The 26,013-nt window shown below is 35.8% G+C and overlaps 1 protein-coding gene across 2 annotated transcripts in view; it reads right to left on the minus strand.

Moving 5' to 3' along the window:
• NIPAL2 (NIPA like domain containing 2) overlaps positions 1–26,013 on the minus strand; it is a 79,554-nt gene that overhangs the window by 26,687 nt on the left and 26,854 nt on the right. For both annotated transcript variants that reach the window (XM_033125732.1, XM_033125731.1), the window contains exons 2-4: positions 21,106–21,174; positions 19,913–20,084; positions 6,847–6,906 (exon numbers count right to left, since the gene is read on the minus strand). In XM_033125732.1, coding sequence (XP_032981623.1) covers positions 6,847–6,906; positions 19,913–20,084; positions 21,106–21,174 — 301 coding nt within the window. The remainder of the gene's footprint in view (positions 1–6,846; positions 6,907–19,912; positions 20,085–21,105; positions 21,175–26,013) is intronic.

A 26,013-nucleotide genomic window follows, 5' to 3' on the forward strand; every position in this document is an offset into this window, starting at 1 on the left:
TATTGCAGGGACCAAAGATGGAGCAGCTGTGGGAAAGCTGCAGGTGGGAAGCAACGACTGGATTCTAGACACGACCATGACATAGGGATGTGGCCCCACCCACTAACCTCATGCTCAGACCTGCAGCAAATACAACTCATCAAATACAACTCAAGTCACTTAAGAGTCTACAATGATCTGGTGAAAGTTTCAGATTTAGCGTGATACAATATACAAATATTAATAAAATCTCTTCGTGTAAACTTGCCACATGTGCGAAACAAGTAAACAAGCTCATTCTTGCTCTTTATAGTAGATAGAGCAGGTATTCTGTGGGAGGGCATATGCCAAGGCAGGGCAACCATTTTTTTTAACTGATATTCTTAAAACTATTGATTTCATAGACAAGTATGGCTGACATGAGAGTTACACTGTGATCATTATCATATTGTAATGTGATGATCATAACTATGATAGTAATATTAGGTTGGTACAAAAGTAATTGTGGTTTTTGCAATTGTTTTTAACCTTTTAAACTGCAATTACTTTTGCACCAACCTAATAGGTAACACTTATGAGCACAATTCTCATTGCTTTATATAACTAACTTAATCCTTAGAACAAACCTGTGAAAAATAACTATACTATTATGTTATTATACTATTATAACATATACTATATGTATATCATATAGTATATAATGTATAATATTGTAGGAAGTATGATAAAAACATGGTGAATGTTTAAATTAAAAAAGATTTATTACAATAAAAGACACATTGCCATTAATCCCCCTCAAAATACTATGCCTCACTTCAAACACACTTATCCCATCATTCTTGCCACTTTCTGAAGCAGTTCGGGAAGTCCTCTTTTGTGAATGTCATTAGTTGCGCTGTCATGGCTGCCTTGATGTCCAGAATTGATTCTTTCATGGTCATTTTGACTTTGGGGAAGAGCCAGAAGTTGCATCGTGCCAGATCTGGTCAATAAGGTGGATGAGCACACAATAATATTTTTATTTGATAGAAATTGCTATACCAGAAGCGATGTGTGACATGGAGCATTTTCATGATGGGAGATGATTTACGGCACACTTTAAACACCTTCTCCCAAACGTAGTTCACACCCAACTGACTGCACCCAACAAGTTGAAACTTGACACACACTGTTACTAAGGTTCAATGCGTCGCTTCCCGTATTGAAGATCCCTGCCTTTCCGTTGGATGGCACTTGGCAGCAGCATTCACTGTATGCTTTGATCACAACGGAAAAGCTCCTGATCACACATCACTTCTGGTACGGCAATTTCTGTCAAATGAAAACATTATGGTTTGCCCTCATCCACTTTATTCACCAGATCTGGCACTGGGTGACTTCTGGCTCTTCTCCAAAGTCAAAATAACCATGAAAAGTAAATGTTTTGAATCGATTCAGGACATCGAGGCAGCCACAACAGCATAACTAAAGACACTCACGAAAGAGGACTCCCAGAATTGCTTCAGAAAGTGGCAAGAATGCTGGGATAAGTGTGTTTGAAGTGAGGGGTAGTATTTTGAGGGGGGATTAATGGCAATGTGTCTTTCACTGTAATAATTTTTTTTTTAATTTAAACATTCATCGTATAATTTGATCACGCCATATATACTACTAAATTATTACTATCTACATTGGGCATATGAGGAAATTGAGTCACAGAGGGAATAACTATCTTGTCTGGGATTTTCTACCTGAGTGGAGAGCTTAGATTGGAACATAGGTAGCCTATTTTCTTAACGATTACACTCTCATGCCTCTTGTGTGCATAAAGGAGCAGGGCTGATGAATGGAAAACTCAGGGTGGTCATTCATGTTGCAGTCCTAACACGTGGTGCCCCATGAGTTGTCCAGAGCATAACCTGAGGGCAGATACAGCATCCCCACAGAGCACAGAAGGAATTGACTCCTCCTGGCAGTGATCCTTGACTGGCCCTCAGGTTCCTTTAGAAGAGCATCTCCAAACTGTTGTTTCTTGGAACCAGTTTTATAAGATGGATGCTTCACCAAAAAAGGTCACAAGTCAAATCTATTTGGGAAGAGTTGAGTTAAACAAACTTAAATAGTTCTTTTACTGGAAGACCCTTTAGATCCTCAATGTGTTAGTGTTCATTGTGGATCTCCTGGAGGAGGATATGGTTATAATATTTTCTGAACATATTTGACCATTTATATCATCCTAAGTAGTGTTTTGAGGAGTCTTTTATACTTAGGGAAACGTCTGACATTTAACTGGATCCAGCTGTAAGACTGCAGCCTCTGCTTCAGGAGGCTATGGCCATTCTGTTGTAAAAATCTCCCGTAGATACTTGTGACTGAGAAGGAAGTATAAAAGTGATTGAAGGGAAAAGAGCTAGAATCAGGCTCCTTCTGATGCTTCTGTTCACTGGCACCGCTAACATGCTGAATTCCTCATCTATGCAAGCCTTATTCTAAGATCTACTTCCACAATTCTTTCTCAATTGACATCTGGTTTCCCAGCCCACCTGTCCCCTTAAGTAAAACCTGAGATCTCCTTTAATTTTGTCCCCACTGCCCAGTTGGATGCCAGCTAATGTTAACTGTCTATTGTCTAACTCCTGGAATCTGTCTTGACCTGACTTCTGGTAGCCTTAACAGTTTTTTAATATTCAGCTAACCTTTCTCCAACCAAGATTGATTTCTGATTCTCTTTGTCTTTGCAATATGTCTCCTGATCAATGGGGGTCCAGCTATTACTTTTGTGGGATACCAGGAGTCACAGAATAAACTGGACTCTTTAACAGCAAACCATTTGGGATGTTGTTCCCTCTCCAGATTCCTCAGGCTTATGGCAGCTTAACTCTGAAGGAGCCCTGAATTGAGAAGTCTCAATAATGTACTGACTACAAATAGTCCTGAACCCGCCATCAAAAAGTCTGCTGTTCTTGAGGCAGTTTTGAAACCAAAATAGCCCATCTGTCTTCTCAACCAGAAATGATGGTTTGTTTGGCTAGATTAGGGTTCTAGATACTGGCCCCGAACCAAACTGACCTCTGGTGTAGGAGAAGGAAAAAAGGAGATACTCTTCATCTCATTATTAATCTCTTGACATTTTATCTGGGGGAACCATTTATAGGTGACTTGAAGTAATTAAGTTACTAGTCTCTGGGGAGTGCTGATGAATTGACTGCAATTTTTATTTTGATAATAATACTATCTGGACTTAAATCAAGTAGTATCTCACAGACTATTAGATTCAGTATTTTTGATGACTAAGGGAGAAAAGAGGAGAAAATACTGTCGTTTTTGGCTGATTGAAGAAGAGAGAAATCTGGTGCTTTTTTTAAAGGACAAAAATCATTAAAATAATTTAAAGTTATTAATCCACTAAGAATCAGAGCACAGTCCAAATCCTGTCATTGCATTAATAATAGTTGGCGATTCCTTTCAGACATAGTTTTTGTGAGGTCATTTTTTGAGGCTAGTGGTGAAAAGCCTCATAGCCACAGAGTAACATTTGGCAATAAATTAGTTCAGCTTGTTCCCGCATGGTCCAAAAATCTTCATTTGTTCCATCCTGAAAAACAAACTTTCATTTGCTTGAAGCAGGGAAAAATAAATGATTTTCTTTTGCACATTTTGACAATTTAATTTTTTGCATGCTTATATGTTAATCTTTTTTTAGAAAAATGCCACTAACTGTTCTTTTCCCTGCTTGGTTTTAGTTTCTGTAAAGATAAAAAACATGTATTTTTCAGTTTTTAAAAGAAAGAGTCAAATTTTCTCAAAGCAACAGCAATACAGGAAAAAAGAAAATACCTGTGACTTAACATACTACGGAATAAGGTTGGGGAAAATAAGTATTTCCCTAAGTATGAAGTGGGTTATTACACCTCAGATCATGGTAAGCTTATAAAAGTGCTGTTGGACGCCTAGATATGGAATAGGTGACTAAATCCTTATTCTTAATGACACTAGAGTCAAGAATTGATCACTTCTAACTACAGAAAAAAACAAATGTGACATCACTTATATAGTCCTACTCCAAAAGCATCAAGTTAATAAGGCAAAAACACCCAAGCTAGAGCTGTGGGAAATGTTGCCTGGATTACTAAAGTTCTCAAAAATATCCTAATCAAGGTTTCCTCTGATGAACCAGTAGAGTGTAGTGGTGGGTGATGGTGGCAGTAGTAGTAATGATAATAATATATAATATTACTGAGCACTTTTTTTTATGTAATAGGTACTTTTCTATAAGTTTTACATACATGAACTCATTTAATCTTAGGAAGTAAGTAATATTTTAAAGATGAGGAAATTGAGGCTTAAAGAGATTAAGTAACTTTGCAAAGGTCACACAGCTCTCTGACCCTAGAGACTCACCCTCAACCATTACTTTATCGTTCTGTCAGGCTGCCACTATTAGAATACTGGTCCACCACTTATTAGTTATAGGACATTGGGCAAATTATTTAGTCTCTCAAAGTATCAGTTCTGTAAATGGGTTGTTCCTGTGTTTAAGTGAGATAGTTCATGTAAAACATCGTACTTGGAAAGAGAAAATATTTAATAAAGGTTAGCTGTTATTAAAATAAGAGAAATTAGCAAAGAATCAAAGAATTAATAGAGGTTTTATTTATTTACTTGGTGTGTGTGTGTGTGTGTATGTGTGTGTGTTTCCTGTTCCTTCCTTATATCACATTTTTAGTATTACCTGTGGGGAATGAAGTTGGTCATAGAAATGATGACAATTATATTAACAGGGCTTTACATTTGTCAAAGTACTTATGTGAATTATCCAATTTGATCCTTAAGACAGCGTCCTATATTTGTCAGCAAACTGAGGCTTAAAGAAGCTAAATAATATTATTTTGGCCATACAGTTGACAGTAGAAGTTGAATCCAGATTTGAACCCATGAGAGTGAGTTTAATTTACATCCTTTGATGTTGAGCCAGTTACTTGCTTTTAGTAATGCTTAGTTGGTCTAAGTGTATAATCAAATCATCTGCACATACTGATATTTTTATTTCTTCCTTTTCCACAGTTATGATTTTCATTAATTTTTTTTCCTAAACCTTACTGGCAGCAGTGGTAGTACAGTATTAAATAGACACCGTATGTACCTTTTTGCACCTTTGTTAACACTTCTCGTGTTCTTCCCTCTGTATGCCCTCCTCGAAATGCTTGGATGTGGCCCATGCCTGTCCTATCCAGCCGTCAGAACTGATTCAAATGTTACCTCTGCTGTAAAAATTTTTCTCTGAGCTTCCCAGCTAGGGTACTCTCCATTCAAACCAGTGGTTCTCAACTGGGGGAGATTTTATACCCCCTTCCTTCCAGGAACATTTGGCAATGATGAAGTCATTTTTGGAAGTCATAACTGGGGCAGAGGGTACTACTGGAATCTAATCAGTAAAGGCCAGGACGGATGCTGCTGAACACCCTACAAGGCACAGGACAGCCCCTTACAATGGAGAACTATCCAACCGAAAATGTCAGTAGTGTTGAGGCTGAGAAACCCTGTTCCAAACTAAAGGCTGAAGGCCTTATGATACATATTATTCTATGCTTAAAAAAAACTTTTTTATGTGTATATTTTATCATCAACTGTATTATTTTAGGATTCTGTCTTAATCATCTTTTTATCACTAATGTTCATGATAATTAGCAAGTCTTACTTTATATTCATCTGTATTACTTCATTAAATACCTTAGATTAATTTAAACATTAATTAACCATTAACTACAAATTCCATATTTTAAATAAAACAATTTAAAGTTTCCTGAAGACATTTGATAAATAATATAGGACGTTAATTTATAAAACTCAGGCATTGCTCATTCTTATTTCTGATTCCATACAACTTCCCCAAATGATCCCACAAACCATAATATATAAAAAACATAGTACAGAAAAATAATATATTTGAAAAGAGACAGTTCACAAAGGAATGCATTTGGAAAAACATTTTAACCATGAAAAATTTGACAATGTTGACTAAAAACTCTACTAGCAGAACCAAACTAAGGAGGAAAAAGAAAAAGTGAAAACTCTTTCAAGACACTAGGCTCAAGGGAAATATGATCAAAGAAAACAAATGCTCAGCATAGCAACACTGGTGTCATATTTAAAGCTCAAATTTTTAAAATAAATGTGATCTCCTTGGAAGTGAGCAGACATTGTTTTATTTCAAGTGCCTAAAGTATCATATTCATTATCATATGTCATCAGCAATTCAGACAGGATTTTTTCAAGGAAGAAAATATGAATCTTTATAATCCTTCTCACCAATGATATTCCCAATAAGAAGTAGAAGATATAATCAATATATGAAGGTTTTGCTATATAACTAATCTTTCCTACAGCCAGGAAGGCTACTGTTAATTTCCATTAATAGCTATATTTCTAAAGAAAATTTTGAAGAGCAAAGTTCTATGTTACTTTTGGAGACAGCGAAATACAAATTAAGTAGTTAACTGGTACATCTAATTTTTGTGTGTGTTTTTTCATTTTTATGTAGTATTTTCATGCAACAATCTAAAAAATACATTCTTTGAAGTGAAATACTCTATTAGGTAACCGATTTTTTGGATTTTATTACGGTCATAAAATTTCATAAACTTCGTAACAATGTAAAATAATAATTTGCTGTGGTCAATAGTATAGGCAGTGGTCACAATGAAAATGGAAGTATTTCCCATGAAGAGCAGAAGGCAACTCCAAGACAGAATAACATTCACCTCTAAATGAGACTATATCCACTTCAGTAATTTGTTCCCAGTTTTTAAAGCACATATTTTTTCTGGATAATATTATTATTTCTTCATCAAGCTGTGCTATAATTACATGAATTAAAGAATTACTTACCTAGTAAATCTGAGACTCTCAAATTTTCTTTCAGAAACATAACAGAAATAATGGCACTACCTAGAAAGAAAATGGCTGTTAGCGGAGTTTCCAATATAAAAACATAATGCAATGCCATTTGAAAGGAGTTAAGCAGTTTGTGTCTTAGGCTTAACAGCTGTGTCCTGGTCAGAGACACCCAGCAGCTGTGGCTGTCAAAATGACTTCTTTTCCCCCTGTGGTGGCGTATACATGGAAAGTGGCCTCGGTTACAATGGCCTTAGGACAGTGACTGGGATAGTGCCTGGTACACAGTGAGGGCTTAATAAAAGTTTACTAAATGACTAAATGAATGTAAAGAAAGGGGACAGAGAGAGAGAGAGAGAGAGAGAGGGAGGGAGGGAGGGAGGGAGGGAGGGAGGGAAGGAAGGAAGGAAGGAAGGAAGGAAGGAAGGAAGGAAGGAAGGAAAGGAGGGAAAGGCAGAAAGAGTAGCAAGGGGTAGAAAGGCAGAAAGAGATAGAAGGGAAGGAAAGAACAAAAGAAATGGCGGAAAGAACAAAGTCTTAACTTTAGATATATCCCAAACTGAGATTGTAAATTGGTGCAGTCCCTATGGAAAACAGTATGGAGTTTCCTCAAAATATTAAAAATAGAACTACCTTATGCCTCAGCAATTCCACTTCTGGGTATTTATCTGAAAAAAATCCAAAACACTAATTCGAAAAGACACATGCACCCCTATGTTCACTGCAGTACTATTTACAAAAGCCAAGATATGAAAGCAACCTAAGTGTCCTTCGATAGACAACTGGATAAAGAAGAGGTGGCATAAAAAATACAATGGAATATTACTCGGCGATAAAAAAGAATGAAATCTCGCCATTTGCAAAAACAGACATGGATGGACCTAGAGCGTATTATGCTAAGTGAAATAAGTCAGACAGGGAAAGACAAATACTGTATGATTTCACTTATATGTGGAATCTAAAAAACAAAATAAACAAACAAAACAGAAGCAGACTCAAAGATACAGAGAACATTTTGATGGTTATCAGATGGGAGGGGACTTGGGAGGATGGGAGAAAAAGGGAAAGGGATTAAGATGTACATATTGTCAGTTATAAAAAGTCACAGGGATGTAAAATACAGCATAGGGAATATAGTTAATAATATTGTAATAATTATGTATGGTGTCAGACTTACCAGGTTGATACTTCCTAAGTTATATAAATGTCTAATCACTATGTTGTATACCTGAAACTAATATAATATGGTATGTCAACTATAATTGAAAAATACAAACAATTAAAAAATATATATATATCCCAAACTGAAACTCGTTATTTCTCATCATCTCCTCCTCTAATCCCTATTTCTATGAAACCTCTACAAAGCACCGGAATCCGAGGCTTCTTCCTAGTCTCCCCCTCCTTCACACTACACATCCAACAGGCTACTGGGTCCATTAAGTCTGAATTTCACTATCTCTCAAGTCCACCTTATACTCTTCATTTCATTGTCACTGTCCCAACTCAGGTCAGCTTCACCTCAGGGTTAGATAACTGTAACAGCTTCCCACTGGGGCCTCCCATTTCACTACCCTTTCCCCAGAGCACCACCAGCATAATCTTTCTAAAATGCAAATCTAATGTCAATCCACAGCTTTCAAACCTCTTAATGACTTCTTGTGACGTACAGGATAAAAGCCAAACTACTGAGTATGACATTCAAAGACAGCCAATCATGACTTTGCTCCTGCCAATTTTCTCACATCTGCCCTTGATCTCTTTTATATTCTATGCCCACCCTTACCAAAACAGTCATAGTTCACCAGAACCATCATTTAGTTTCATGCTAAAGGACTTTTATTTGTGCCATTCCCTATGCAACTCTGCCTCCATCCTCTCGAGCAACTCTACACTCAAGCATCACCTCTGGACTCCCCCCACCCCCAACCAGGTTGACCACTCCACACTTATGTGTGATACATAGGTAATACAGCTTTTTCATCACACCTAAGATTTATTTGCCTGTCTTCCCACAAAGACTACCAGTCCCTTTTACTCAGATGTATCTTATTCTAAGATCTCCAGTGTGCAGTTAGTACCTAGCACATAAATAAAAGAGTGTTTGTGAGATCTCTGCCCGCATTTGCTGACCTTTGTGATGTTTCAGACCTCTTTCCCATTGATGATGCTACTGAACTCTCAGCCTCAGAACTGAGCAATGGCCTGCTGCTATGGCCTTAGGTGTGTGGGTAAGTTGAATCTTTCTAAGTTGTTCCTCTTATGGAGCCATTCCTCTATGAGTAGAGGCATGGGAAAAGGCAGCTTCCACTGATACAAAAAACAAAGATACAACATAATTTGTATTTTAAATTTTTAACAAAAACTGTGAACTGAAAATTTTATTTGTTTGTTTTTTAAAGTAAAAATATAGGGAAAAAATCATTATAAGATAATATCACCGTCTAGAGAAAACCACAGTTAATATGTTAGTATGTTCATTTCCCTTTAGCTGAGATCAAACTACAGTGCAAAATTTTTCAGTTTTCTCAGTTACCATGTTATAAGCAATATGCCATGTCATTAAAAATTCTTCATAGATAATAATGAGTCTGTATAATAATCTTTTCAATCAATTAAAGTTGAATATAACTATAACTGGTGTTCTGGCAATTGATTTAAAACAAAAGAACAAATCTACATTGGAAACTCATTCAAGATAAGCTGGGATCCTCATATATTCTTCCCATCTTCTTCTCAACCTAGCTCTCTCTCGTGCAAGTTGAGCTATGTCCTTGCAAATTTTTTCTGGGCACGTTACTTATAGGAATGGTTTCACACAAAATAAACCGGGCCTGGGAAATGTCCACCAAGCATGAATTTAATTGTGTGGCATGCTTTAAAACATTGAAGCAATATTTTATGTAGATAAATTAATGTATAGATACATAGCCCATTACAGTAAGAAATGAGTTTGGGACAGATGTAAAAATGTATGAAAATTTTGTTTCAGGTTTGCACCAAAATAATTCAGGGACACTAATTTCTCATGTTAGAACATTAGAAAAGGTATAGAGACCAAGACCCGTATCACTGACTTCCTGTGTAATTAGGTAAGGAATATTTCCAAGTGGAGGGAGACAGATTAACAATAAAAAATGGGCAAACTGGGGCAGAGGGAGCCTGGCTGCAGAGGCAGGGTTGGGCCATGCATGGAGCAGCATCTGCTTGGGGCTACCCTTTGCCTTGCACCCTCAGCTCATCAAGTATGGTGGCTGCAGACTGCATGTCTCCACACTCACTTTTAACTATCTTTTTACTCTGCCTGTCTGCTTGCCATCTAGCCAGTGACAAACGATAAACCGTCATTTGTGTTAAAAAAAAAAAAAAAGGAAAAGTATCACTACACTAACACACACCAAATGCATTCCATTTGAACAATTCTTAAGATGACTGTTTCACAGCAAAGGATTCCATTTAAGAAGGGAGACATTGTTTCCATGGAAGAAGGAAATTTGGGGGCTAGTAGAGATAGAGATAATCTACTCCAGGTCCTAAACATTATAATTGGGAAACTGAGGTCCAAAGAGGTTGTTTGTTTATTCATTGATCCATTCATCTAACAAACATGTATATTATAGCAGAGTCGGAAGCAACACCCTATTGCCTTATTTCAATCCAGAGCTCCTCCTAGTACACCACACTCCATTGCCTCCCTTGAAGTAAGGAAGGTACTGTTTTCCTTTTCTTTTTGTTGCTAAGCCACAGTTTCATTTCACTTTCAGAAGGAAGAAGGAAAAATGTTATGCAGGAGATAATTTCATTGATAAAAGCAAAAAGGACATGATTGGTAACAATATATTTGGACTACACTACATGCATCAAATTATATGAATTGCTATAAAATCGTTATCAGAGTTTTATGAAACACAAATATACGACTTTCACTTTCTGAAAGAATGTATATGTCTGATGCACTTTTATACTTTTTTTCCGTTTTAAGAGGATATGAGATTTTCTACAAAATTTTTAGATAAGAGAATAAGATTTTAAGTTTTATTTATCTAGCAAAGAAAGTAATAAAAAAGAACATTTTATTAAGATACATTTACTTGTGACTCATTTATCTTGCAAAAACACGGTTAAAATGAGAGCTGTGCTGAGCAAAAACACAGTATCTGAGCAACAGCTAATAACATGACTTCTATATAAAGTAGTAAATTTTTAAAATGAGAAAAAATAAACTGAAGTGCTCCCGTATATATCTACAATCAGAGATCTGTCAAACTCAACCCTGGCTAGTTGTTGCTATAACCACAACCATTGTCTAATAAGCACTTAGAAAGGGGGAAAAACTATTACATTTTTATTCCCTAATAATATTTAATATTGAAAACTAGAAAGAACGTTTCAAGATCAATAGTTTAAAAAGCATTAAACAGATTTGTACTAGGTATGATTAAAGTATAGTTACTACTCAGCATTTACCTCAGCACTCACAGATGTGTGTACATTTTGGACTAGAGCCACTTTTGGGCAGAGATTCAGGAATATACATGGGTCTATACAGAAGAGTACTCCTGGACACTGGTCTACACAGAGTGCTAACAGACACAGGTCTACACGAAAGGCTCGTGGACACTGGGATTAAATTCATTACACAGTGTCACACAGTGACTCCAGAGGCAAATACCAGACCTCAACGACCATAACACATTAAAAAAAAAAGGTGAAAGGCAGTGTATGAAAAATAATATACCAAAATTCAAACAGTGGTTATATAGGAATCATAACAGAATAAAAGATAGCAGGAATACTATCCATTAAGTGGAAAGGACAAAAAAGTTTCTTCTAGTATTTTCTTTGGTGCAAATAGTGCTCCCATGGGTCAGTTTATTAATGTATTCACTTGGCCTTGAGCATAATACTTTATGATCAGAAAGAATCTCAGCAACAGTTATAATGGACTGACTCCTATTGGTGAGTCATTTATACTCTTTTCGGCCATTAAGTGTCACTAAGCTTAGCGATCAGAATGGAGATGCTTTCTAATCAGGGTTGATAGAAGGAAACTTACAGATGGGAATTCTGATTTGCATTTCCAGACGAAAACAGATAAAGACCAAGCAAGATTTCAGTGGCTTCAGCTGAACCAGGTCTGGATGCAGGGAGGGTGCCAGTCCCAAATGTAGGTATGTGCCCTGGTATTGAGCTTGCTAATGCTCCGATTTACTTAGGAATAAACCCTGAGTTTGTTCTTTATTCACCTCCTCTCTGACATTACTCAGGCTTTGTCTACAACCTGGTTGTTATTATGGAAGAATTCTTAGCTTCCTTCACGTGGGTGGCCAAGAGTTGGTGTTGTAAGAGCCATGGCAGGTCACAAGTGAGAGAAAAAGAAACAACTACAAAATTAATCTGGTGCATGAGAGTACAGTTAGGTTGTACAAACTTGATTTCAATGTTCTCTGTGATAACCACTAATGAGGATTAGCAAATGAAAAGTTAAGCATCGATTTTCTATATGTTAGCAACTGAACTCAAGGGTAGATTTTTACATGTGACTTTAGATTTTTGTTTCTATAGAATGGTAGGTAAATGGCCACTTTTTACTTAAATTCTCTTACCCCCAAATAATAATTTTTTTTAAATTAAAGGTTTAATAGCACAGAAGAGAGCTTAATAACTATTTAAATGTGTTGTGGTATGGCGATTTTTAAAAGACTTTGTTCACATTTACTTCTCCCTATTTTTTACCTTTTTATGATCCCTTCTTAAAAGGCAAATTTAACCCAAAGTTTAAAAACATCAATTACACTTTATTTAAATGTGATTATAGATATGATATTCTTATCTGATTTAACAGGAAAGAACAAAAAAACCTTGGTCCACAGGTCACAAACTCCAGGGCCTATAGGGGCCAGTTAGATAATCCTGCGAAGATGCAAAATTAATGAGAGTGATGGGCTGTGGCAACGAGGGGTATGGGGCCGCCGTGACCTGGAGAACACAAGATCAGTACAATGTGGCAGCTGTAATTCAGCCCTAGCCAACTGCAAGTCCAGTGCTACCAAATCTGATTCTTCCGACACACACAAAAAAATTTTTGTGTGTCATGGTCCGATTTTTAAATATAGGAAAATAATTTGTACCCTTTAAAAGCATTGTTTGAGCCAAACAAAATAAAGCAGTGGCGAGATCTGGTCCACAGGCCACTGGTTTATGAACACTGATCTAGTCCACAAATGAAAATTTCATGAATTTTCCTTTCTTGGACATGCAATTTATTGCTTGACGTCTATGATTTTAAGAGAAACCAGGGTATGTTTATAATATAGGAAAATAGAAGACAAAGCAGTAAAGAATACTCTCTTTTATAAAAAAAATAGCCCATGACATAAAAAGAACATATTTATATAATAATGCTACAAACAGATCCTCACATGTAAATATCTGGCTTGTGGTTTCTGACCACATATAATGGCAACTTCATTGTACTGCTGAAAAGCAAACCACAAAAGCACTTTCACTTCAGTCACAATCAATCTTCAAACACGTGGACACGTTGAGCGTGCTCACAGGCTCAGTCAACGCTAACTGTTCTGAAGTACTGACTTATCCATAATTATCATTCTCCGTTAGTTGTAGAATTGTAGAGAAAAAAATACATCGATTACAATATACTACATGGAGTTAGGATTTGAAGATCTGTGACAGTTTGAAAAAGATTTCTGTACAGAGAGAAAAGTTGGCCTACTATCCACAGGAATAAAAGTGTCAAATAATTCATCTTATTAAAAAAAATTGCTATTGTCATTTATTGAAGAAAATGAAGAAATCGTTCATAGGTAATTTGCATAATTTCAAATGAAGAAATTTACCTGGATTAGGAACAATAACCTTTCTTTTCTACATTTTTCTTGACACACATTAGTGATTAAACTTGAAAAGAAGTAAAAATGCTATCACTGAAAAAATTAACTCTGTATTATAAATTTAAATGCGCATTACTTTATCAATAGCTATTTCTCTAGAAATACTTTGTGGCATTCTCAAACAACAAGGATGGGTGGAAAAGACATTTCAAATAAAGTTTTTACGTTTTGGAATGCTTTTAGCTGAGACTGCGTGAGTAGACATAAAATGACAACTTCAGAGTTTTATTACAAACATTTTATTGAGACTGTTTTTTTGGGACAATGTACTAAAGCAGACAACTCAGCAAACCACTGAGAAAAAGGATATATATATATCTTTTTGCATTATTTCCAATATGAAAATAAATGTCCATGTGAAGTGTCACTATCACAGGCAGCCCAGGAGGTTCAGAGTGTCAGTGGTTTCGTCGAGGCTGGCACAAAGCACGGGGGGCTCTGAAGGACTGAGAGTTCATGGCACCTAGGTTTGTGGAAGGTGACTGGTCACTCACTCACAGGTCTGTTCATGTTTCCTTTCATTTGTTTCTAATAAAAATCTTGGAGACCAAAGTTTCTGCTTGAGATGACTTCTTTGGAATCCCAAAAGGCCTCACCAGGGCTTTCCGGCTATGCTATGACCATCATCTAATGGATTACAGACTCATTTCAGTTTAGCGCTTCCTAACAGCAGAACAGAAATACACGAAACAACATATATTCCCCATCATGAATTTCATTTTTGAGCAAAAGCCAGCACGACAGAGAAAATTAAAGATGGAAAAGACTTATCAGCCATATGGCTCATTCTCTCATTGTCTCAGTGCAGTTAGTTTCCAATCTTAATTCAAATTAGCCCACGAAGAGGGTGACTACTTCTCATAGGAAATTATTCCAGGGCCAAGGAGACTTGCTGTTATTGATTTTATCGTTCCATTTAATATTCCAAGTGTTTGATCTCATCTAACTCATCTCAAATTTAATCCAGTTATTACTCACTTCTATTCATCTGGGCAATAATTAAGTGAAACAAGTTTATGTGTCTCAGGTGGTACCTGGCATAGTGGATACACATTCAGTATTAGCTTCTTAGCATTAACTATTTCTAAAGTATTGCCTGAGTTTAATTGGAAAAAGTTGACATATTCTCTGAACTCCTTTCTAATTACTTTCAATAAATATACTCAAAAGCAAGGAACTAAAAATGTCTGTCACATTCTGTTTCTTCCACCCTTGCTGCCCCTGCAATAATCTCCCTTCATGTCCCACTCCCTTGTTACCCCTAGACAAGTTAATTTTATACTAAGTAAGGTCTACCATGCATCTTCTTAATTCTATGTGGCTTCCACTCATTGGATTGTTGATAACTTCATTATTTTAAATCATCTCTCAATGCTTAGGTGTAGCATAGATCACAGTCATGGGGATAAACAGAAAAAGGAAAACATTAAAGATAAGGCCACACTTTGTAGATGCACAAATAATCTAACTCAACTCCCAAAGGACAGGCTTATAAACCTTTAAGTATTTATAAGAGTGAATATTCACGAGTGCCTTGAGATGAAATGTTTCACCATTGTGCTTTATCAGGAATTGAAATCTTTTAAACAAGTGTTTTTCTCTTCTAATACCCTATAACAGAACATCTTATCCTCATTTTATCAAAATTCAACTTCAAAACAATTCTATGAGACAGTACTGTGTGATTTCCCCATGCCACACTCTCCTGGAAAGAGTAGACGGCAGGCAGGCAGCCAGACAAGCACAGTCACCCGTCTCCTGGGTCTCAGTTGAATGGCCAGGGTGGCCACTGAGAGCATGATGAGAAATGCCAAAGGGGAGTGTAAGGTCAGAGCTGCTGTAGGCAGTGAACAGGTTGTGCAGTGCACAGATACAAATTTTGAGGAGGCACCACCCACGTCTCAGATTTTGTTGATTTGTATGGACAATTTTCTGACAGATGGCACCAGAATATCCTGGTCTAATAAAATCAATGTATTACAATAATTTACAGACAAAACTAAAGTACCAAGAGAAATGCCACCTTGTTTTTTAATTCACAAAAAGGCACCACATGGATGAGAGGAAGGCCCACCTAGGGTGCTAAGGGAGCAGAGAATAAGCATGAATAATTTAGTCTAGAAGCCAAGAAAGGTCTCCTGAGAAAGAGGGTTTAGCTGGGACAAGATTAGCAGAAGTTCAAAATTTTAGTACAAGTTCCACAGGATATCCAACTTATTTCTTTTTACTAGATTTCTGGTATAATAAATAGTTCCTCAGAAAACACATTCTTAAATTGCAGTTAGACCTTTTAGAAGTCTGCCATTCAGCCTCTCTGAAGTTAATTAGCAAGTGAACAAAAGTGCTATAAAACCAGGGCAAGAAGACAGAAAGTTGCACACACATCTCAGGCTGTTATACTTTTTCTCTGACAAACTCCTGTCTGTTTTTTAAATATATTTTTTCTTGGTAGGTATTTTCCAACATGTTTTGGTAGGGACTCTGTGGAGGAATCAAAGGGTCATTACTGCTTAATGGCTGAACAAATGAGCCGTGAGGATCCTACTTTTCAGCTCCCCAAAAATTAACCATCACATAGATAAGAATAATAAAAAGCATTTCTCAAATTGGTTCATCCATTTTAGAAAATTTAACCATTAGCCATCTTTGGGGGCATGGAAATAAACTTTATCATAAGGAAGTCTGTACTTTGTTTCTATGGTATAATAATAATAATAATTATTATTATACAGTCAAACACATGTTCTACACATGTGTACTACACATCCAACACTGTTCTTAGATGTCTGTGTTTACTCACTTCTTCCCCATGACAATTCTGAGGTAAGAACTATTTTTATCCCCATTTTACAGATTAGAAGTCTGAGGCATGAACTGGTTTAAACAACTTGTCTGAAGCCACAGAGCTTTCCAGCAACATAACTGCGACTATGAAAAGTAGTGCGAAAGTACAAGGTAAGACAAAAATACAAGGGCTCTGACATTATCTCTTAAAGAGGTAGACCAAGGCCGGGCCGCTGAGATCCACCTATGCACCAGGATTATTTCCCATTACCCAGCCCCCACTGCCAGGCACGGCGAGTTCTCTATCCTGGCTGAGTGTCTAGGAGGCTGTGACTGCTTGTGAGCACTGCCTTAAGAATACCCTAAAGGATTTTCTGCAGAACTGTTGTTTCTCGAGATGCTTCATATAAAAGCATCTTGTGGTCAACAGGTTTGGGAAACTTGGTCTACTGCCCCCACCTTGGAAAGACTGACAGTATGAATGGACCTATCCCAGGGCCCCAAGAAGCCCTAAGGACACCTGCGCAAATTTTAAAATCTAATATTTCAGGAACTTGTTTGATTATGGAATCCCTTGTTGGTTTCTTATAACACCTATGAAAGCACCAGTAAAACTAGTGCTTGAGAAATGCTGCCTCGAGGTAGCATATCAGCGAGGAACACTAGGACACACAGAGAGAGAGGGGGGAAGGATAAGAAAGAAGATTATTTGAAGTAGGTACATGGGTAGAGCACAAACTGAAATATCCCTAATGCTTACCATAGTGCTCCTTACATACTAGTCCTAAAAAATACCTGCTCCATTGCTATGTACAAAGGGAGTGGGAATTTTGATGATGTGAGACAAACCGCACGTCTGACATGAGCAGTCTTATGTGCAGAAGACTACTACCCATGCTTATCCATACAGTACCCCCTTATTTCTGGAAAAGAAAAACAGGTCGCCATGTGTAGGTATGAACCAGACCACCTCAGGAGAAGGAGGAAGATGGAAGAAAGTAATCTTCACTTGGACTTAAAGGCTAAACTTTCAAAGTGTTCTCTATTTTAATTTTCTTGTTTTTTTTTTTGTTTTTTTTTTTTAGTTTGAAAAGCAACAAAAGACAGAAGGCCAGAAAAGAATATGCAATTTCCATGCAACATTGCAACAGATATTATCTTTTTTTTTTTCAATTCAAAGGGAGATTTGATTTCTTTCTTGAAGCTCCCAAGAAATAATAGGGGGAAGAAAAAGTTCTAGCATAGGAACGTGTGGACACTCTTCTGCCTCATCTATAGTCACAACCATAAGATACACCTGTTTTAAGAAATACTTTCCCCTTTGCTTCAAGTTTGTTCGAGTTTCTAAGAATCTTTATAAAGAATCTCAGGATGGTAGGAGGTTGTTCTAGGGAAAATTCTCAATTACCCGCAGTCCCTAACCCACCCACAACACTTCACAATAACCTAAATTCAGCTCAGAAGTGCTGTGGGAATATTATTTATGAGCATGTATTACTGTTTGCAAAGACTGTAAAGTAGGAAATGATTTGTGTTTAAGACTATAATGTACTTCTTTGAACCATTTTAAATGGGCACAGAGGGAAGTTACTAAAAATGTTCTAAAATTAATTGGGGCTAAGATCACACAAAGAAAAATGACATGCAGCATTAAAGAAAGTCCCTCTGTCAAGGCAGTGGGCTCAAAGTCTGAGGGGACTTGGGGAGGACAGGATGCTGTCTAAGGGAGAAGGTGGGAAAATCTAAGTTTCCCATTATTAACGAGAGCTTCGAGCAAGTCATGCCAAGATGAGCAGTTTTACAGGCACCTTCGCTGAAGGTCTAAGAGAGGTATCAAGGCTGGTCCTAAATTTCTGGCAACTTCTGATTTCTCACTTCAGGTCCCAAAAGGCTGGCTATATGTATTGCATTTATGTGTAATCGCTGATCTTTACAATAAGTCCAGGCATATTCTCCTTACTTTGAGTTAGAGTAGCTCTCTTTTTCTTGTTCCCAGAAAAATGATTTCCCAGGACTGGGAGTCTCGAGATAAGTGGAGAATTTCAATACAATGTGGCACATTCAACCCTCCCCCAGGTAACTGTGATGTGCTTGGACACTTACTTTCTTTGGTTATTTTATGGAAACTGAGCATAAGCCAGAATAATAAGTGAAACTAAAGACCAGCTCTAAATACAGTCATTTTGAAGCATAATATAACATTTTCAGAACAACTGGGGCCTTTAGAGCTCCCAAGTTGACAATATAACTAGATCTTTTGTTTGTTATTGCTCAGATTTTCAAAATAAAATAAAATCTAGAATGTCCACAAAGATAGTATGCGTAGTAAATAGAAGATAAGGTATACCCAAATCGCTCACTTTATCGGAATGTTAAAAATGGTAAACGATTAGATAAACTGTGTGCCTCTTCAGAGTAGTAACAGTATGGTGATTTTAACTGAACAATTTCTAGAAAGCTAAAAAAGTGTTCTTTGCTAAATATTCTACTATCATATTTCATGAATGTATTTTAAATATTTTAAATGATTAAGAAGAAGAAACTATTTGCAAAACAAAATGAAATTCTCTTCAAATGTACATTATTTCAGTTTAAACTACGCATTCTTTAAGAATACCATAAAATTTTTAGTAGAAATATTACAATTGTGATATGTAAGCACATGTTATGCTTGATCCAGATAATAACCATCAACTTGTTTCTATTTCAATGAAGTTTCCAAATTCACAGAAATTTAGAATCATGCTGTTTCCATAGCAGCAAAAAAAGAATAAAACTTAAAAGATCTTGCTCTTTTTTTCAGTCTTTAGCAACATCTCATATTCTCTTTTCTAAATGTATTTAGTAAGTCATATAAATTTTGAAAGTAGGATAATTGTGACATTACTGTAAAATTACACATTCTTATAGTAATGTAGAAGAACCAATGTTTAATTCTTAATGTAAAAGGGATGCTAAACTATGGCGTTAACATCAAGCATCAAAGAATCTAAGTCATGTAATGTCAGTTTAATATATGACTAAAACACATTGTATTACAAATGTTTTTAGATAATTCATTAATGATCAAAAAAACACTGTAATATTTGCTGTTACTGTTTATTTATTAAAACTCAACTAGGATTTAGGGTTTTTAACATAAGTGCTATGGCTACAAAAATGCAAGTTTCTTCATGGTTAATGTGACACAGCATGTCAGTGAATAACTGAAATTAATAGCTTAATTGTTGCAAATTAACATGGTTAAGAAAACAGAAACTAGACTTTCTTCTTTTGTGCATGTGTTGTTTAAGTTGGATGTTTTCATTAACTATTTTGATCTCTTAAATTTCCATTTGTCAAAACATAGAAAAATGGCTCACCTGTAACAGACATACAGCCCAATGGAGCGATGAGAGTAACGGGGGCAAATCCATAGGCTGCAAAGTTTCCTGTCTCTCCCATGGCCATCAGTACAACGCCCCCCCACCACAACACACTCTTGAAGAATGGCTTTGGGTGTTCACGGTGCGCCAGCTGAAGATGAGAGTATTTCTGGAAGTAAATCAGAATTTAAATAAGGTAATATTTCTTCCCAATTAAAATCTGCCTTAAAATTTTGGGTCTTAATAAATTTGTATCATGGCTTTTAAATTTATTTGTAGGTTATTATAGAGCAATTATTACGGTTTTGTGTTTGTTCCAAACATATTAACAGCAGAAGTGACTCACACTGATACAGCATTTTATAGTTAAAGGTCTTTCTCACATATGAATGTTACTTAATTCTCATAACAACTCTGTAAAATATGTATCATTAATACTATCTGAAGATGAGGTGTAGGTGAAGGAGTTAAGTGGCTTTTTAGTCCACTATACCAAACACTTACTTTAGAATACCAAAAAGTCCAGATGCCAAAATAAACATTAATGAAATAAAGATAATAAATTACTAAATAAAAACCTTTTGAAAGGGGATTCAAATTTGAGTCAAAGTAGCTACCACAATAAACACAGCAGGGCAGAATGCTTTGGTAGCAGGGACTTGGGTTGGGGGGTGAAATCTTATTTATATCTGGTTTGGGTATTTCTTTGTGTTTTAAACCTATGGATTCCTAAAAAACCTGGCCATTAAACAAAGTCCTATTTCCCTATTTATTTTATGAAAACTGAACTTACTTCCTTATAAGAAGTATATACAATTCTAAATTTCTTAAAATTTTTTTTAAAAGAAAATAATGTAAGTACTAGAAGAAAACATCAAACATTTAAAAAAACATCTTGGCTTATACCAAAATTATGAGCATCTTTTTAAGTGTGGTACAAATTCATAAGCCAGCTAGGCACCTTGCCTAGGGCACACAGTACTACTAAAAGGCCCACAAAAACCTTTCTTTTACAATCAGAAGAAGAAAAAAAAATGAATGTAATCCAGCTGGATCATATTTATCTTTATATCAATGAGGTCACAAAACATAATTTTTTATATTTTTGATGGAGGAAGGAGCCCAAGAAGGCAAAAGTGCCTGAGGCTCATTATGGTTATAATATGTTAGAAAAATGAACTTCTTCTTACCTGAATATTTAGGGAAATGCTGATTACCAAATTTCCTAAAATGGCCAGCAAAACTCCAAAAAGGTGTATCTGAAAAAAGAAAGCGTTTTCTTTAAATGATACTTTAAATAGTACATATAAGATATTTACTGGAAAAAAAAAATACAAATAATTTAAGTTGATACATTCACTCATTTGTTCATTCAGTCAGCAAATATTTATTTACTTAGCACCTATCTGCAGGGGTTGTTTGGAATATGAACAATGATTTTATTGGAATTAGTTTTTAACTCTAGTCAAATATTGTTTTTAAGAACTAGCTCAGTTTCTTACTGAATCTCTAGATATTCGCGTCATTCACTAAAACAAAAAAAATAGTCATTAGGTTGTGACTTTTTCCTACTAAGATGTTTCTTATTTATCTTTTCTGTTCATTTTCTCCAGCAACTTCTCTGACTGAGCTGTTTACTGCCTCAAGTATGGACTATGTAATTTTTTCCCATCTGGTCTCCCTCTTTCCTTTCTTTTAAAATATTCTGGAGGACTGTGGTATGGCCTTGGAATTAAAAGATGAATCCGAGATCAGGTCTGTTATTTTCTAATGGGTGACCTTGAGCAAGTGATTTTATCTCCCTGGACTCAGTAAACAAGGGATGTTGGACAGGGTGTTTCCAAAAATCCCTTTACCTCTAAAGTTCTATGATCTCCACTGGAGACAGATTAAATTTTCCCACCACTCCCCTGGTCAAGAACTCACAATGTCTCTCTATAGTCAACTACATCAAATATAAAATTACCATACCAGCTCCCCATAGTCTGTCCTCAACCTGACCATCCAATTATCCGTGACACACTTAATGTGCTCCTTACCTCTGGTAGCTGACACACAACATTCTCTAGTCAGATGTCTTTTTTTTTTTTTTTTTTTTTATTGGGGAAGGGGAACAGGACTTTATTGGGGAACAGTGTGTACTTCCAGGACTTTTTCCAAGTCAAGTTGTTGTTCTTTCAGTCTTAGTTGTGGAGGGCACAGCTCAGCTCCAGGTTCAGCTGCCGTTGCTAGTTGCAGGGGCCGCAGCCCACCATCCCTTATGGGAGTCGAGGAGTCAAACCAGCAACCTTGTGGTTGAGAGCCCGCGCTCCAACCAACTGAGCCATCTGGCCACCCAGGAGCTGAGCGGCAGCTCATTGACTTCTTTCTAGTTGCGGAGGGCGCAGCTTGCTGGCCCATGTGGGAATTGAACCGGCAGCCCTGTTGCCCAGAGCTCGTGCTCTAACCAACTGAGCCACCTGTCCGCCCCAGATGTCATTCTTTGCTCATGTTTCTCCGCTCACCTAGACAGAGCAGCATCTTCCCTCAGTCCATTCCAACCCTCCTGGCCTGCTGAGGTCCACCTCTTTGAGACTCTCAGACCACCCCACCCCATTTTCATTTTCGCAGATTCTAAATAATGTACATCCCTTATTTCTTCTTTTATATTGTCATATGTATCATTAGGCTGTATAAATAGATGGCAAATTCTCTGAGGGAAGAGAACCATTGTCTTAGGCTTCTGTTGGGTCTTCCACAGCATCTACTACACAAAATGAGGGGCTTGAAAAATACTTGCTTGGAAAAGTGTAATGGTTTAAAACTAAAATTATGCATATTAAAAAATAAGTTCCTTCATATTGCCCAAGATGTATATTACATATCCTGCATCTATTATTTGATGACTTAAAAAGTTACATTAGCAGATCCTATCTAAATACAAAGGTATAATATCTTCTAGCATTATAAATTAGCAATAATATAAGGAATCTTCTTCCCTTTTCTTCTATAGTACATAGCTTCCAGCTAGCTTCAAATTCCAAAGAGTTATTTGAATTTCAAATGAACCTTGTAACCACAAGGAAAGCTTTTCAGAATGCAAACTGTCTTTGAAGTTGTAGAACTTTATTATATGTGCCGAAGTGAAATTCAGTATTTTTAACAAATGAAGCAGAGAAGTTGAAAACCCATTTAATAGTTGATATATAATATCCATAGTCTTTAATCAGTTAAGAATTTTCCTTTCCTAATAAAGGCACTTGGCAATAATTTTGATGGCTATTCCTCACGGGGAACAATTGTATCATAATACAATGTGCTATTTCCATGCTTTTGATTTACAATTAAATGCATTTGGCAATAATCAAGAAAATAAAGATTCAGAAGAAATTTGGGATTAAATGGAGAATTATGAAAATCTTTTATAAATTACAAAAATAAATTGTTAAATAAAAATAAGTGACTTCAAAATTCTTTAAATCATTCAATGGGTAGTTTAAATGCCACCAGGCCGAGTGTTGAAATTTGTAGCAGGATTTGACAATGATTTCTTAATATAACACCAAAAGCACAGGCAACAAAAGAAAAAAATAGGTAAGTTGAACTTCATCAAGATTAAAATCTTTCCTGCATTAAGGAACACTACTAACAGAGTGAAAAGGCAACCCACACAAGGGAGAAAATATTTACAAATCATATATCTGATAAGATTGATATCAAGAATATATGAAGAACCACTACAACTCAACAACAAGAAAACAACCCAATTAAAAAACAGGCAAAGGACTTGAATACTTGAATAGACATTTCTCCACAGAAGTATGAGTATACAAACGGTCATTAGGCACATAAAAAGATGCTCAACACCATAATCATTAGGGAAATGCAAATCAGAGCCACAATGAGCTACTGTGTTTCCCCGAAAATAAGACCTTGCTGGACCATCAGCTTTAATATGTCTTTTGGAGCAAAAATTAATATAAGATCTGGTCATATTTTAATGTAAGACCCGGTATAATATGATATGATATGATATGATATGATATGATATGATATAATATAATATAATATAATATAATATAAAACACTGGGTCTTATATAACATATAATATGATATGATATGATATAATAAATATAGTACCCGGTATAATATAATACCAGGTCTTATATTAATTTTTGCTCCAAAAGACACATTAGAGCTGATGGTCCGGCTAGGCCTTATTTTCAGCGAAACACAGTATCAATTCACACCCACTAGGATTGCTACAATTAAAAAAGAAAAACCAAATAGAAAATAACAAATATTGGAAAGGATGTGGAGAAACTGAAACCCTGTGCTTTGCCGGTGGGGGTGTAAAATGGTACAACTGCTTACCTCAGACCATGTAAAAAATTATCTCAAAATCAAAGACTCAAATGTAAGAGCTCAAACTATAAAATTCTCAGAAGAAAACATACGAGTAAATCTTCGTGACCTTGAATTTGGCCATGGAATCTTATAAATAAGATATCAAAAACATAAGCAACAAAAGAAAAAAATAATTGGATCTTATCAATATTAAAAACTTTATGTCAAAGGACACTATCAACAAAGTGAAAAGACAATCCATAAAATGGCAGAAAATATTTGGATATCATAAAGCTAATAAGGGACTTGTATTTGGGATATATATAAAAACTCTTACAACTCAATAATAAAAAGACAACCCAATTAAAAATGGGCAAAGGATCTGAACACACATTTCCGCAAAGAAGACAAATGGCTAACAAGCACATGAAAACATGTTGAAGATCATTACTCATCAGGGAATGCAAATCCAAACCACAGTGCGATACCACTTCATACCAAATAAGATAGCTGTAATAAAAATTCAGATAATAACAAATTTTAGCAAGGATGTAGATAAATCAGAACCCTCATACAATGCTGATGGAAATATGAAATGGTGCAACTACCTTGGGAGACAGTCTGGCAGTTACTCAAAAAGTTAAGACTTTGCATTTGACTCAGCATGTCCACTCCTAGGTATGTATCCAAGAGAAATGAAAACATATGTCCAGACAAAATCTTGTACACAAATGTCCAAAGCAGTATTATTCATAATAGCCCAAAGTAGAAATGACTCAAATGTCCATCAACTAATGAATAAATAAAATGTAGGGCATTCATACAATGGAATATTATTCTATCATAAAAAGGAATGAATGCTATAACCTGGATGAGCCTTGAAAATGTTATGCTAAGTGAAAGAATCTAGTCACAAAAGATGATTCCATTTATGTGAAAGGTCCAGAACAGGCAAATCTATAGAGAGAGCAGATTAGTCGTTGCTAAAGGCTGGAAAGAATGAATGGTTTGGGGATGACAGTTAAAGGGTGGTGGGTTTCTTTTTGAGATGATAAAGTTCTAAAATTGTGGTGATGGTCGCACAACTCTGTGAATATACTAAACACCAGTAAATTGTATACTTTAAATGAGGAATTGTATGGTATGTGAATTATATTTTAATAAAGTTGCTACAAAAAAATAAAATAATCTGAAAAACACAAAGCATTTACATCTTTTATTTTTGCCCAGAGAAATAAAATGCTACAAATGTAGCTACCGTGTTTCCCTGAAAATGAGATCTAGCGGAATAATCGGTTCTAATGTGTCTCTTGGAGCAAAAATTAATATAAGACGCAATTTTATTTTACTATAACATAAAACTGGGTCTTATATAAGACTGGGTAAAATATAATATAATATAATATAATATAATATAATATAATATAATATAATATAATATAATATAATAAATATAATATAATATAACATAATATGGGTCTTATATTAATTTTTGCTCCAAAAGACACATTAGATCTGATTGTTTGGCTAGGTCTTATTTTCAGGGAAACATGGTAGCTCTATTTCAGTCTCTTCCCTCCCAGTGACAAGTAACTTTTTTCTGAAGTTGACATATTTCTTTCCTTCCTAGATTTATTTTTATCTTTATTTTGTTTATTCAATATTTCTTTTTTCATCTTCTTTAGACCCTTAACTCATTAGTTTTTCCTCTTTCTATCTAATAATATATGCAAGTACGGCTGCACATTTCTCTGTTTTAGCTGCTTGTATA

This window comes from Rhinolophus ferrumequinum, chromosome 14 (genome assembly GCF_004115265.2).
Source record: "Rhinolophus ferrumequinum isolate MPI-CBG mRhiFer1 chromosome 14, mRhiFer1_v1.p, whole genome shotgun sequence".
Classification (NCBI taxonomy): Eukaryota; Metazoa; Chordata; class Mammalia; order Chiroptera; family Rhinolophidae; genus Rhinolophus; species Rhinolophus ferrumequinum.